A 15,560-nucleotide genomic window follows, 5' to 3' on the forward strand; every position below is an offset into this window, starting at 1 on the left:
TATGCATGAGAGGTATGTTCATTTGCAAATGGAATACAGGATAGTTTTAACAGTCAGGTTTGAACATGAAAATTGTGTCTGTGTGTGGAATAGAAAAAAAACAAGTCCAAAGGGTAAATGGCTATAGTTAAGCATTGCAATTTGTTTTCCATGAAGAAACTGTTGAATGACTGTACCCAGAGGATTTAGTATGCATAGCTTTTTTTTGTTGTTCTAGAAATCAAGTTGGCCTTGAATACAAGACAGAAACTTGTATTAAACACATTCCCTTATATCTGATCACATCCTGTGAATTATGAGTGATTTTCAGATAAACACATGCTATGAGTTTATTGTATCTTATAGCCTTTTGAGCAGTAAATACCTTAGCATGCTACAAATAAACTGCACAGTACCTTGACATGTTTCAGGTAAATTGAGTAATTGAGGCAGGAGATACTTTGGCCTCAGAGCTATTAAGTATTCAGACTAAAAGTCAATTTTGACATGAAATATCTGATAAAGTCAAAGCATGTTTTATGAGTTTCAATTGTCTGTACTTTGGATTTACAACCCCTGCCTGAAAGATGTATTTTAAAACTTTAAATTATTTTTCTATAGGTCAAAAGTAGGAAGTTTTAGATGTCAAATGTTTTACAGACCCTTAAAATGAGAGGAACATAATTGAAAAGATGAACATGCATTGACAAATCACAGCGAATATTATGAGGTGTCTGTGTTAACTTTCCCCTTGCGATGGGTGGAACACCTGGTCACATTCATGAACAAAAATGGTAATTTCTAGGGAAAATCAAGGTCTGAATGGCCATGCATGCCGGTTGGCCTAGATGTGTCATCTGTGGTTTCTGATATCATAAAAAGTAATTGGATTATTCTGTGCTTCACCGTGTATCTTCTAAAACACATGCTCGATGATACAGATAGCCACTGGTTTATTGACAGCTCAGAACAATCTTCTGAATGATGTCAAACTATTGGAAGAGATAATGATAAGAGAATATAATCTTTTAATAAGCTACCTAAAGCTGCAGAGTGTGAGAGTTCGATGTACACATAGTTATCTGGTATTTCCTTTCTTTTCTTTATTCCCTGGCATGTTGTTAGCTTATACACAAGGAAAACAGTACAAACAAGAATACATATAAAGAGGACAACTTTGGTCTTCTATGTGCAAAATATAAAACTGAAATCCAGTGGATTTAAGAGCCCAGATATTTTTGATACATTTGGTTCTGCTTAGTAATACCTAAAGGAAATGAGCTTAAAATAATTCTTCAAAGGGACAATTACCAGTAGATGGTTTAGAGGTTTGTGATTCTGTCTGAAATGCATTTTATTTAGAATAGCAGTCAAAACTTGGGTAATTTTTTTGCACTATCTTAATATTCAAAGGAAAGTCATTAAAAGGGGCTAACTTTGAATATTTGTGATATGTAAATCTGAAATACCATAATACTGTAGACACAGAAATTTCAGTACAGGCGGCGGACTTGGCCCAGTGGTTAGGGCGTCCGTCTACCATATGGGAGGTCCGCGGTTCAAACCCCAGGCCTCCTTGACCCGTGTGGAGCTGGCCCATGTGCAGTGCTGATGAGCGCAAGGAGTGCTGTGCCACGCGGGGGTGTCCCCCGCATAGGGGAGCCCCACACGCAAGGAGTGTGCCTGGTAAGGAGAGCCGCCTAGCGCGAAAGAAAGTGCAGCCTGCCGAGGAATGGTGCCGCACACACAGAGAGATGACGCAGCAAGATGACGCAACAAAAAGAAACACAGATTCCCATGCCGCTGACAAGAACAGAAGCGGACCAAAAAAAAAAAGACCCAGCAAATAGACACAGAGAACAGACAACCGGGGTCGGGGGGAAGGGGAGAGAAATAAACAAATAAATTTTAAAAACCTTTAAAAAAAAAAAAAAGAAATTTCAGTACAGTGTTCAAGTTCATTCATTCTTTGTGATAAATTAAAAATAAGTCCTAACCTCAAAGGACCATTAGTTAACCAGCACATATAAAACATGTACCCAAGTAATGATGAGCAGTGTAGCATGGTGGATGCATTGAATTCGGAGTCTACTTCAGCAGGCATTACTTACTAGTTTTATGATATTGGGCAAGTCGCTTGACCTTTCTGAGCCTTCTTCGTCTACAAGATAAGGATAATAATGGATTATTTCTGCTTACATTATAGGGCTGTAGAGAATATGAATTATAATAGTGAACTTGGAAGAAGTTAACAGTCTATGAAGTCCAATGCAAATGTTGGTGTTGATTATAATTCAGTGTAGAAATGAGGGCACAGCCACTGGAAAGAGCTAACAAAACGCTGACAATACCAAGTGTTAGCAGGAATGTAACACATTGCTGGTGGAGTGTAAATTGGTATGACCACTTTGGAAAAATGCTTGATAGTACCTCCTATACTAGGTGTGCAAATGCCCCAAGACCCCATAATTCCACTCCTAAGAGAAGAAATAAGTACTTGTGTCCACCAAAAGACCTACACAAAAATGTTCTAGGAGCCTTATTTGTAGTAGCCAAAAAACTGGACACTATCCATCTACAGTGGAAGGTTAAGTAAACTGTGTAGAGCTGTACAGTGGAATACCACTCTGGAACTTAAAAGGGCACACTGCTGTCAGCACAACCCAGACAGATCTCAGAGACATGATGCTAGGTGAAAGAAGCCAGACACACAAGACTGTATGCTAGATTATTCCGTTTAATCAAGTTCAAAACTGGGCAAAACGAGTCTATTGTGGTAGAAGTCAGAGGAGACTTTGAATGGAAGGGACAAAAGAAAGCTGGATGCTGGAAATGTTCTGTATCTTGATCTGGTGGAGATTTACAAAGTTAATATACATGTAAGACTTCATCAAGCTTGAATTTATGTACCTTACTCTATGTAAGTTAAACTTTTTAAAACAAGTGATAAATGTGCCAAGAGAAGTACAATTTAAGTATTATAGGTGAGCAGAAGAGGGATAATGTTCCCATTTTGGAGAATCAATGAAAACTTCTTGGAAGAAGTGATGTTTGATAAAAGGCAGGTTTTGAACATGGTAAAATGTAGGCCAGAGCTTTCCAGATCTAAGAAGCAGAGTAAGGAGAGAAAACGTGGCACTTTCAGCATGAGTGGTGAGTAGTCCAGTTGGGAAGGCTCTTGGAGTAGAGACCAAAGATGTGGGATTGGACCGTGGAGGGCTTTGTCTTGTAGATCAGACATTGGCACCAGGGGAGTTTGGGAGAAGAGCTATGATGTGACTAGAGCTTGCTTCAGAAGACTGTGAGATGACTTTCAGAGGGGAGAGGGGGCCTGTTGTCATGTCTGTGCTTGAGGTTGTGAGACCTGAGCCCAAGGAGCACGTGAGGAATCGTGGGAAGCTGAAATGACTGGACTTTGCAGGTCAGTGGAGCTGTGAGGCGCGGTAGGCAAGCGTGTCAGGGAAGTCTAGTGTGGCTGGCTGCCCCTCCTCGGGAGCCTCAAGTGCATCCTGTGCTAGACCTGGGTTTTCAGCCTGGGTGGACTGAACAGTCCTCTCGCAGATGAGAGACTTCTTCCACTTCCTCCTTGCTGTTCTGTGTGTACGTGGATATTCACTGGAGACCGTCTGACTCTGTAAGGCATGTTTTATGACATCCACCTCACACCCCCGGAGTTTAACTGTCCCTGGCAGGGAGGGAGCAAGTGCCTCCCCTGCAGCACCCAAGCACAAGAGGGGTGCTGCGTGGAGAACATCTCCCCGTGTTGACCACGGATTGAGACTCTTGGTTATGGGGAACCCACACCCCAAATGGAGCTGACCCTGCTCCGTCTCCTCTCTGTGTGATGAAAACGTCTTCCCATCAGAAGCCTGGGTGGGTCATGCTGTGGCTGGCAACCCCAATACCTGTGTCGGGGTTGGTTGACGTTTCTTTAAGTGTCTCTCTTTCTAACTGAAAATGTCAGACATGAGCCCACGACTGGGCGAGTGAACAGTTGGCAAGGCAGTTGAAATAGGGATGCTGAGTTTAATTGTGAATATGCTGGGTCTGAGAATCCAGTGGAGAACGTAAAGAGAGTCCCACAGGGAGTTAGAAATGAAGCTCCAAGGTTGGAAGCAGCAGGGCCTTCAAAATCAGAGCCTGACCCCAGGACTGGGGTACCAGTGATTTGTTTGAGAGGTGATCTCAGGAGGCAGGGGGTGAGGGGATTGAGTCGAGCGACCCGGGATGGATACTGGGCCAGTTGGTGGAGGCATGCGGAGGCAGCTTCTTCTCCAGTGATGTTTTAGGTTTGGGACACCTTTTTCTGTAGTCTTTTCAGGCCTTTTGAAAAATCCTTGTCCATATATTATTATTATTTTCTTACACTACTACAGCTTTTCTCTTGAAAGTTTTTCTTATATTTTGGGGGAATTTGGAGGGGAGAGAAGCAAGTGATCTCCATTTTCACCCAATCTCCAATGTAGGTTTAAGTGGAGAAATACTGTGTCTTCTTCCTGATCATAAATATATTTTTCACTCCTGTTGGTGTTCAGTTTTTAATTTAGTATAGGTCTTAAGACATGCTTCCTTCAGATAATAAGCTGATTTTAATTACCTGTTTACAATTTAAATCCAAAGGAATGTTGTATTGGCAAACAGCCTAAACACTCATAAATGATGATGTTAAAAGCTGAGGATCTTCACAATTAACTAAATATGACACTAAAACTTATTCCTGCTGAAGAGGATTATGCTGTGTTAAACGCCAATCTCAGTGTAGTAATCAGGATTCTCCAGGGAGCAGAGTCAACAGGAGGTATCTGTAAATAGTGTGATATTTGTAAGCGTCTCTCCCGTGACCGTGGGGACGCACCAGTCCAGGTTCCGCGGGCAGCCGCAGCCAGGGTCCCGATGAAAGTCCAGTGAAGGTCCTTGAAGAGTGTCCAAGGATGGGCTGGGAAATTCTGAGTGCTGGAATCACTTCCCTTTTAAGATTAAACTGATTGGATAACCGTCACTCATTGCTGACAGCACTCTCCCTGGTAGAGCGTAGCTGCAACCAGCCATCTGTGCAGTAAACTCACCGATGGCGAAAGCCCATGGATGTCTCTGTATTATAGTTAGCCCAGTGCTTGCTCGACCAACGACTGGGCCCCACGACCTGGCCGAGTCGACGCATCAGCCTACCCTCACGCTCAGCGTCTTACAACAGCGATCACTTCCTGCTCTGGTTGCACGCTGGCCGCTGTGGGCCTCCCGTAGACCTGCTCTGCGTGTCCACTCCTTCTGAAGCGGACAAGGAAGGAGCAGCTCTTATCTGGGGGAGGGAAAAGCAGGTGAGTTAGAAACATTCAACGGTTCTTACGGCTTCTGCTCAGACACAGCTGTCATCCTGTCTTACGTGCCGAGGCTGGGAGCGCCAGCAGGCTGCCCATCAGGGCAGGCACTGCCGGACAGGGGTAGGAAACTGGCCACAAGAACGCGGCCCGTCACAGAGTGCCACCAAGCTCCAAATTTAAACCTTTCTGACTATTGCCTGTAAAGACAGGGAGATAGGGCATTACTCCAGTTTTCTCCCTGCATGTGTACAGCAAGGGTTCTTAACCGCTTTGGTTTGCCCGTCAGGCGAAAACCACAGGCCCTTACGCAGTCCACCCTGTACTACTGCCTGCTATTTGATGAGCACGCCACACCCGCACCAACACGTCCGCACAAGAATAGTGTTTTGAATTTCAGTTCAAGCTCATGGACCCCTTGTTAAGAACCCCTGGTCTATGGTATATATTAAAATGTGTTTTGAAAATAACACAGATTGTGCTCACATAAGATAGGAAGACGATTATGTTGGAAACCACATATCTGAAGAGGTTGGGTTTGGCTTCTCCACTGCAAATACCTTTCAAATTATTTGAGGGCAGCAGCAGAGGAAATAAAGGTGACCAGGGAAGAACTACAAAGAATGAGGTTACAGAAGAAATGATTATTTTGCATACCCCTTGGAAACTTTCCTGTACTTATTTTAATTTGGGTGTATTTATATGTTTGTAATATTCTAAATCTACGGCATATGGCATAAGCACTTCTAAATAATGCGGCTAAAAGCTGAGAATATTCGCAGTTCTCTAGATGCCGCCTTAGAGGTAACACTCAAAGCCGTTCTGGTTGGGTGAGGGAGGAGCTCAGTTAGGCTAGAATTCTTCTCTGCCCAGAGCCCGCCTGCTCGTGCTCCGAGGCCTTTCTGGCTGTGAAGCTTTCACAGTGGAGAAGAGCACAGGCCGGGCACTGTCCCTAAGATGGCAACCCAGTCACCCGGTAGCTCGCACAGCTTCCCGGCCCGTGGTGAACGGTGTGGCGGAGTGGCTAAGTCAGACCCTGGAAGGTGGCGCGTGGAATTAATTTTTGACGTAGGAGGCTTTAGGTCAGAACGTGGGAGCCCAGGTCAGTGAATATGACGGGGGAGGAGGCACCCTACCAGGTTGGAAGGTAGCGCCCGTGGTGGTGCTGGACACTCTTGCTTTCTCCCATTCTCGCTTCTTGATTATATCCTGAGCATCTCTTTATGCAAGGAAGCCCCCACCAGGTCTTGTGGTCCTGAGGGCCCGTGACCCACATGGCAGAGAACAGCACTGAGGGCTGCCCGGCCCACACAGCACAAAGGGGGCAGCAGCTGTGCCAGCACCTTCCACAGGAAGAGTCTGATGTCCACCCCGGGACCCTGACCGATGAAGCGTGGACCTGTGGTGGGGAAGGGCGCTGAGGTTGCAGAAGCCGTCAGGATAAGGCCTGAAGGGGAAATGAGGATTAAATTGTCCATAACTTCTCTGCAGTATTTTGTCTGGTAGAGACCCGAGGTACAGCTGCTCTGTATTCAGATTGTCCTCCACCCACTGTGGGTCCTGGAGGCTGCAGAGAATGGCCTGAGGAAGATCTTAACCAGGTCTCCTAGCACTCTTGTAGGTCACGAAACAGAAAGGAGAGGGGTCCATCACTCCTACAGACGTGATGTGGAACATTGAAATAATAGATGGAGGTCTACTCTGAGATTCTTAGAAAAAGATTCTATGTAACTTACTCAGTTGCAAGCCATCTTGTTATTTCTCAGATTTTATTTTTATATACTTGAAAAGAATGGATATTTGCCAAGTATATGATTTAAGAGTGTTCTTTATAACAGTTTTGTTTCTTAAAAATATCATCTGACAATCTCTGTATTTTGATGACTATTCAGTTGGGATTAACAATATATTGAAGATATTTCTACCATCTTATTTTGTGCTTTCTATTTACTTTGCATTTTTTATACTTCTTTTTACCCTTTAATGACTTTTTTTTTGGATTGGTCTGGTTTTATGTTATTCCACTTTTTCTTCTATTAGTTTGCAAATGATACATTTCATTTCTGTTGACAGTGCTTACTCTTAAATTATTAAATGCATACTTGAGTTAATTTTCAAGTTAATATCTTTATCCTTCTCTTAAAATTACCTCCCTCCTCCTTTTATATGTTTGCTGTTCAGCATTTTAATGCTATCTTCTTGTTATACCCCTACAAATTAGTAATTATCTTTACTGCTATTGGTTTGTTAAGCCAGCACTTGTTCAGATTTCCTCACATTTACCTGTTTCTATAGTCACCGCTACTTTTTGCACCTCAGGCCTTCCTTTTGTGGCTATGTTCACTCTTCCTAAAATATATCCTTTTGAAGTTCCCTTGGTGAAGTTTTGTGAATGGTAAATGCTCTCATTTTTTGTGTGTGTTTGAAAAGTCTTTATTTTGTGCTCATTCTATAATAATTTAGCTGGGTATAAAATTCCTGTTGACAGACATCTGATCTAACACGTTGAAAATGTTATCCTGCTGCCTTCTGGACTCTTACTGAGAAGCCTGTTCTCCACCCCATCATCACGCTTCGTAAGGCAATCTCTTTTCTTTATGCTAGTTCTTAATACCTCATCTTTGTCCTTGTTTTTCTCCGGTATTAGAGAATTGTGTCAATTGTGGACTTTTCATTTATTCTTCCTGTGATTTATTTTGCTTCTGGATTTAAGAATTCCTGTCTTTCTAAATTCTGGAGATTCTCAGTCATTATCTTTTTGAATTTTGCCTCTTCCCTATTATCTTTTATCCTTTCAAAATGTCTATAGCTGTACATTTGGGTTTCTCATTCCATTCTCCATTTCTATGAACTCCTTCTAGTACTCCATTTTCACATATATTAGAACTTTTAAGCCATAATTCAGATCTTTTTCCAACTCTTTTCTATATTTTTGCACTTTTGTCCTTTTTGTGCTTTAGTGTATTTCCCACTAACCAACATTCCAGTTTCTAAGTCCTCTTTTCTGCTGTGTCGAATCTGCTTTCAAAAATATCTACTGAATTCTTAATTTTAGTAATTATTTTTTCATATCTAGAAATTTCATTTGATTCTTTTTTTTAATGTGTGTGCCCATGTGTAACCCCCATTGAAATTATCCATTGTGTCATTTATTTTTTATAACAATTACTTTTAATTCTTGTTCAATAATTCCAGTAGGTGCATTACCTGTGGATTTGCTTCTAAGTCTGTTTTTTACCTCTTGATTTTTAATGATTTTATCTTGCTTCTTCACATGCCTGGTAGTTTTTTATTACATGCTGGGCATTATATATAAAGAAGACAGAGACTTCGGATGATATTATCTTCCTCTGGAGAGGATTTAATTTTTTGTAGCTGACAAATACAGTAGGGGAAGGTCACCTTGATCCAGTCATGGACTGAAATAATTTAAGGCTGTGTTTCACACTTTGTGAAGATTGGTCTGTTTCCAGTTTGCCTTTATTTTTAAGGTTTTCAGGCTTTTCAGCTAGGCTTTAGTCCTTTACCAAGATTCCTCCTTCTTGGCGGGCCTTGAAAACCCAAGATTAACACCCCCTCTCCACCGCCCGCCCCCCCGGTTCTTTGAATGTACCGAAAACTCTACTTAGTATTTTTTTAGCTTCTTTTTTTTTAAATTAATTTTTAAATTTATTTCTTTCCCCTTCCTCCCCATCCCAGTTGTCTGTTCTCTGTGTCCATTTGTTGTGTGTTCGGTGTCCATTTGCTGTGTATTCTTTTTGTCCACTTCTGTTGTTGTCAGTGGCATGGGAATCTGTGTCTCTTTCTCTCCATATGTGCAGCACCGTTCCTGGGCAGGCTGCACTTTCTTTTGCACTGGGTGGCTCTCTGTACAGGGCACGCTCTTTGCACGTGGGGCTCCCCTACGCGGGGGACACCCCTGCGTGGCAGGGCACTCCTTGCACACATCAGCACTGCACATGGGCCAGCTCCACATGGGTCAAGGAGGCCTAGGGTTTGAACTGCGGACCTCCCATGTGGTAGACGGATGCCCTAACCACTGGGCCAAGTCCGCTTCCCCTATTTTTTAACTTCTTAATAGCTGCTTTCTACTTGGTTTCTTGCCCCACACCTTAGGTTCAGCAGGTGCCTCCAGGGCAAAAGCCATGCAGAATGTCAACCTCTTCCCTTTGGTTGTCTCTTCAGTGGGAAATGCCCCCCAGTTCCTGGCTGCACTAGTGGCCCTGACCTATCATTTTAGCCAATCCAAGCCCTGCAGAGCTGCGACAGAACTGCAGAGTAATCTGCATGGCCTTTATGACAGATGCCCCAGAGGAACTGGCACGGCTCAACTCCTGCATTCCCTTCTCTCCAGGATCCAGCCCTCAAGTCCTGACTGTCTTGGTTTGTCTTGGTGCAGCTCTGATATCTTCAAAGAGCTGTTTATAAAAAAATATTTTATCCTGGTTTTACACTGTTTAGACTTTACTGTGCTCTCTATAGAAGGTGCGAGAATTGGTATGATGTAATTTTACTCTGTCATAGTTGGAAGCTGAGGTCCTAACCTCAAGTTTTTAGTTGCAATAATCACATTCTCCCCATTAGAAGTACTGTTTTTTTGTTTCTCAAATCAGCATTGTTTTATTTTGGATAATATCCTGTTTACATCTCATGCTTTCTATTCCTTTCTTTATGATTTTAATAATTTAAAATATACTTAGTTTATAGTTTGACTCCTATTATAATTATCTGAAATTCTTGGGGGTCTAATTTCACTGTCTGTTATCTGCTGATTCTTAGTTTGCATCTACTACTGCCAGATACCCAGGGAGGGTATTACCAATTGAGGCCAGAATTTTATGTTAATTCCTTGGTTTGAGCTTCATGGAACCATAAAGCTCCTGTACATTTGAATCCCAAATGTGAGTGAGCACAGGGGTATGACTGCAAATTATGAAGGGAGGTTTTTTTTCCCTACTTGGTGATCAGAGCTATAAGAGGCTCATTCTTGCAGTTCTGCTTACTCCTGAGTGAATATTTCCTAGGCCATCGTTTCACTTAAGGTAAGACTCAAGTGTAGGATTTTGTGTGTGCGTATTATTCATTCCAGCTCTCCATACTGCACTTTCTCAGGGTTGCAGCCCTTGTTTCTGTGAGACCATTAAATCCAGCCCATGAGTTACTGAGACCAACAAAATTCCCCAGAGTAATTGAGAAATCGGCACCTTCTACCCACTCAGATTCTCAGCTTAATTTTTCTCTTTTTCTATAATCCTCAGGGAATTGACTCATTTTTTTGAGGGCCCAGTCTTAAAGATATTTGTATACTTTCTTCAGCATTTTTAGGTGTTTTTTAGGTAACAGTTTTCAAGTTGTCTAGTTTTCCATAATTCCTGAAATAGAAACCTTGACCCACATAATTTCTGTGCAAGGCTAGAGTAAGACTCAAAACATGTTATCTATTATTAAATATCACCACCAACATTATTATTTTCACCTGGACGATACAAGTAAATTATAAAGCTTTATGGAAACTAAAGCTACTGGATATGGTGTCATGCTACAGAAGCACAGTAAAGTCTGTCTACTGAAATACTAAAGACTCATCACCCTTCTTCCAAGTGCATGCTGCTCTCCCTTTAAAACCCTTATATGATTCCTTGTTCCCTCAGGAAAACTAGAAAACACTGTCACTTTGTAGTTTTTAAACATTGGAAGGTCTCTCTATGGGTATGTGTATTTATGTGTGAATCTCTTTATATATAATCATACCCATGAAATATATTTGAATTTAAAATTTTTATGTTTTTCAAGAAGTGGTAGATCCTTTTTTACCTTTTATAGGAGAATACTTCATCAAGACTTGAAATCAAAGAATATATTTCTGAAAAACAACCTACTTAAAATTGGTAAGATATTTTTTATAACTGACTCCAAAAACACGGCAGAGTGTATTCTAAATGTTACCAAAATAATGAACTGAATTACTTGGTATCTGGAAGTGTTAGAGTAGTCACTGACTGATTTGCAATTCTTATATTTTTGTTCTTACCAATTTGGACCCAACAAAAAATAATAATTTTGTTTCTGATGACCCAATATAATTGGAGGGATAAGATATTTACTGTATTGCTTGGTAGGTTCAATGACCATTTTTTGAGATCCTACTGTATCCAGGCACTTTCCAAGTGGTTAGCCTTGTTTACTGTTTTGATTAATTTCTACAGGTTTCCTGCTTATTTTATCACAAGCAATACTTCATTATCATAGATAATTAAAATACTTAATGACTTTACTGACTTTTAGTTCATCTTCACAACTGTACTTCCAGTCATAATGGTTAGTTACTAGATTGATTAATCTTTAAGTAGGATGTTTTTAGAGAGGGAAGGCATAAAAGCAACTTATTAGGCAAAAATAGAGACACTGATGGATTCAGATTTTTCTAGTGTGTCTTGAAAAGTCACAGGTCTTTATTTAAAACTTTTCTCTATTGTGCATTAAGAACAAACTCTCCCCCCTCAGGCAAAATTGAACATTATCATATTCAGCCCTTCCAGAATTGTTTTGTTTGCTGTTATTCAGACTTGAAATTGCTTTTTATTTCAGTTCACCTAGTTCTCATAATTCCAGAAATAAGAAGGTCTTAGTTTACATAATTCACTTAAATGACTCACAGCCTTCTTTTCCCTATAAGCCTTATAACTATTAAAAATGAAACTCTTCACCAGCATTGAGTAATTAAAATACATCACTTTTCTTTTGTTTCCCTTTAAAATGGTGGAGTCATGGCATATTAAAATGCTCAAATTAGACACTCACTCGGTTAATTGCTACTGCCTTTTCATTGTTTGAAAGTGCTCATTGGGAAGCAGATTTAGCTCAATGGATAGAGCATGTGCCTACCACATGGGAGATCCAGAGTTCAAACCCAGGGCCTCCTGACCCGTGTGGAACTGGCCCACCGCTGTGCTGATGTGCACAAGGAGTGCTGTGCCACGCAGGGGTGTCCCCGTGTAGGGGAGCCCCATGCACAAGGAGTGCACCCTGTAAGGAGAGCCACCCAGTGCACCCTGTAAGGAGAGCCCCCCAGTGTGAAAAAAAGCACAGCCTGCCCAGGAGTGCTGCACACACGGAGAGCTGACGCAGCAAGATGACACAACAAAAAGAGACAAAGATTCTGGTTGCCGTTGACAAGAATACAAGCGGACACAGAAGAACACACAGTGAATGGACAGAGAGAGCAGACAACAGGAGGAGGGGGGAAAGGGGAGAGGAATAAAAAAAAAATCTAAAAAAAAATAAAAAGAAAGTGCTCATTAAGCTCGTTATTATTTCCAGGGGATTTTGGAGTATCTTGACTCCTGATGGGACCCTGTGCCCTGGCCACAACGTTAACTGGAACGCCCCATTACATGAGCCCAGAGGCCCTGCAGCACCAGGGCTACGACACCAAGTTGGACATCTGGTAAGTGGGTGGTGGGCTAGTCCATGTGAGGAGGTACCTTTGGTCAGCGGGCAGTGCCCAGTTCATGTGACTTAGTCACCTCTGGTCAGCGGGCAGGGCTAGTCCATGTGAGTTAGTCACCTCTGGTAAGAGGGCAATGGCTAGTCTGTGCGACTTAGTCATCACCGGTAAGTGGGCAGTGACTAGTCCATGTGAGTTAGTCACCTCTGGTAAGAGGGCAGTGGCTAGTCCGTGTGACAATCATCTGCTGCCTTGAGACAATGATGTCTTGTGATTTTAGGCTCATTTACTTACTATCTTCACTTTATCCCTCTGACATCTGAGTGATTATGTAGCCATAGTAAATAAGTATTGGAAATTTGTCATATTCATGAAGTTGACAGAAATTCCCTTTATTCATAAATTAATCGATTGATTTAGATTTTTCTTCCTGAACCACAAGGGATAGTTCTTTATGTACCTTAAGCATTAAATTTTAATATGTTTCTACTAACCTTTGAAATAAAGCATTTTTAATCCTTAATACTATGCTTTATTTTATTTTAAAATTTATTTTTATCTTGTGGGAAATATACAGCTTTTTGGATTTCTTCTTTAAGAATTTTACTAAAGATATTGGCTTTAAGGATAAATTTAAATAAAATTTCTGGGCTTTCAGTGATAGATGCATCTGAGGTTTCTCGATTTCTGATCTTAGGCGCTAAATGCATTTCTCCTTCCTTATCACATAGAGCAGTGCCAAGCCTGTGCTCTTTTAACAGCAGTGGATCCTATTTGGGGAAAATTCATTTTCCTTTGAAGAGGAGTCTTGTGTAATTTTTGACTTATTAAGGGTTGAAAAGATAATGTAGCTGAGAGTTTGTTAATTAACTAAGTAATATTATATGCAAATCCACTTAAAGTGCTGAGCTTTCAAAGACAGGCAGAGCGGGAGGTATGCACGCCTCCTCCTCCTAAGAGGGCGCCTAGAAAGGACCTTCGCTGGGTCAGAGGGGCGAGCCCCGCAGGTCTGCGCTTGGCCCTGGGTCTCCACGAGGCGGGCCGTTGGCGTCGGTGCTGGCAGCTCCTCGCCTGTCCTCGGCCACTTGATTGTAACTCCCCATCCTCTCTGGTCTCTCAGCCTTGGGGCTTGTGCCCTGGGGCCTTTTCCAAGTCGTCTATCCAGCTCTCCTCTTCCCTCTATCGCTTCCCTCCTCCGAACACGCCCCGAAAAATAAGCAAGCAGTGGCACAGACCAAACAGAGAGCACCCACGTGTCTGCCCGCGTGAGCACCTGCTGTTTGCCCAGGACTGTGCAGGGTCCTTAGGATACGAAAGCCCCGTCTCCCCTTGAGACCAGTGCAGGGCTTTGTATTGAATTTTTTATGCATCTACCTTGGTTCACACGTGTATTTTTTTATCATGGACATTTAAAAACAGATTCAAATATATATTTCTTCGTTTTGAGATTACCTGGTTTCTCAAGGAGATGTTACATCATGTCATTTGAATTAAGAGTATGTTGAATTACGAAGCCCGTCTTTTACATTTCACAGAGCAAATGTCTCTGCTTGCCAAGTCAGATGGCTGTCTCCTAAACTGAGGCAGGAGAACCCCAGAGAAAGGAGAAAAGCACTGAGTCTTTGTCTCAGTTGTATTGATGTTCTTTCTTTCTTTTGAAAAAATTATTTCTAGAATTGCATAAAGAATTTTAGGAGAATCACTTTCTATAATGTTCTAGAATTACAAACGTGATGTCTGGCTAAGGCAAAACTTAAAACAACCCCAACCCCCAAATATAAAGATGTAGGAGAGTTTTAATATATCTCTCCAAGCATTAGGTCAGTTTCCCTTGCAAAGATTATTAACTATGCAGCAAGTACAAACTGAGCATTCATTATTATCCTGACTCCAAATAACTACTTTATTATGAATTTTGTAATTACCTTGGTTGTGTCTGAATTAATATGGCCTTATCTGGTAATGAAATTTTTATTGCCAAACCTAAAGTGGAAAGAATAACAAAGAACTATTAATTACAGTGAGAGATACATGTGTGTGATGAGTAATCTTTGGGAGACACTTAGGAAATTTAGATTGAACGGGGTTGAGGACCCTGCTCTGAATCTCAGCGTGTAGCATCTGTTTATTGTGGAATATTTTCTGAGGATTGAAACACTTACGAATAATTGACAGGTGTTTTGCTATTTATAATGCTTGAAGAAGAATCGGTCCCAGTTACTAATTATATTTTCATCTGTTCATGTTTGCCCATCTATAACCTTATCTTCCTTTCGCAATCTGTTAAGCCTTTCTGGATTCATTTATAGCAATCGAGAACAGGAAGTCCCTCTCCTTAAATGGGTTAGGTTCTAAAAGTATATTAATGGTTATTTCAAAAGTTATGATAAGTAGGTTCACTGAGAACAATGCCTTGAACAAAGGTGATTTGTATAAGCAATTGCTGAAAACTTTCTACCCCACAGGAAAACTATAATGAATTGGGTTCCTAGGCCAGCTCTTCAAACTGATTTAATCTATGAATAGTTAGAATTCGTTACTCTGGTAGGAGAAACAAATAAAGGACAATACAACTGGAATAATGTATAATTAAACAGAAAAGAGCCAGACTATATCCTGTCCTTATTTAGCTCGATGTGAGAGACAACCAGATGGCTTGGAACTGCTGGCCTCTCTTCCGTGGATGGTTTAGGGGAGGGGCTGGCAGTGGGACAGGGTCTCGTGGACCGCTTGGCCTCAGGGTTCTGTTCAAAGCTCTGGTGTGGAGGTGGGAGGGGTGCCTGGAAATGGAGCTCCCCCCCGACCTGGCATCCGGC

The 15,560-nt window shown here is 41.6% G+C and overlaps 1 protein-coding gene across 1 annotated transcript in view; it reads left to right on the forward strand.

Moving 5' to 3' along the window:
* Positions 1-6,409: 6,409 nt before the first annotated feature.
* Positions 6,410-15,560, forward strand: part of NEK11 (NIMA related kinase 11) — a 30,292-nt gene continuing 21,141 nt past the window's right edge. Inside the window, 3 exon segments of the mRNA XM_071212848.1 lie at positions 6,410-6,444; positions 11,121-11,185; positions 12,618-12,744. Coding sequence (XP_071068949.1) covers positions 6,410-6,444; positions 11,121-11,185; positions 12,618-12,744 — 227 coding nt within the window.

This window comes from Dasypus novemcinctus, chromosome 31 (genome assembly GCF_030445035.2).
Source record: "Dasypus novemcinctus isolate mDasNov1 chromosome 31, mDasNov1.1.hap2, whole genome shotgun sequence".
NCBI lineage: Eukaryota > Metazoa > Chordata > Mammalia > Cingulata > Dasypodidae > Dasypus > Dasypus novemcinctus.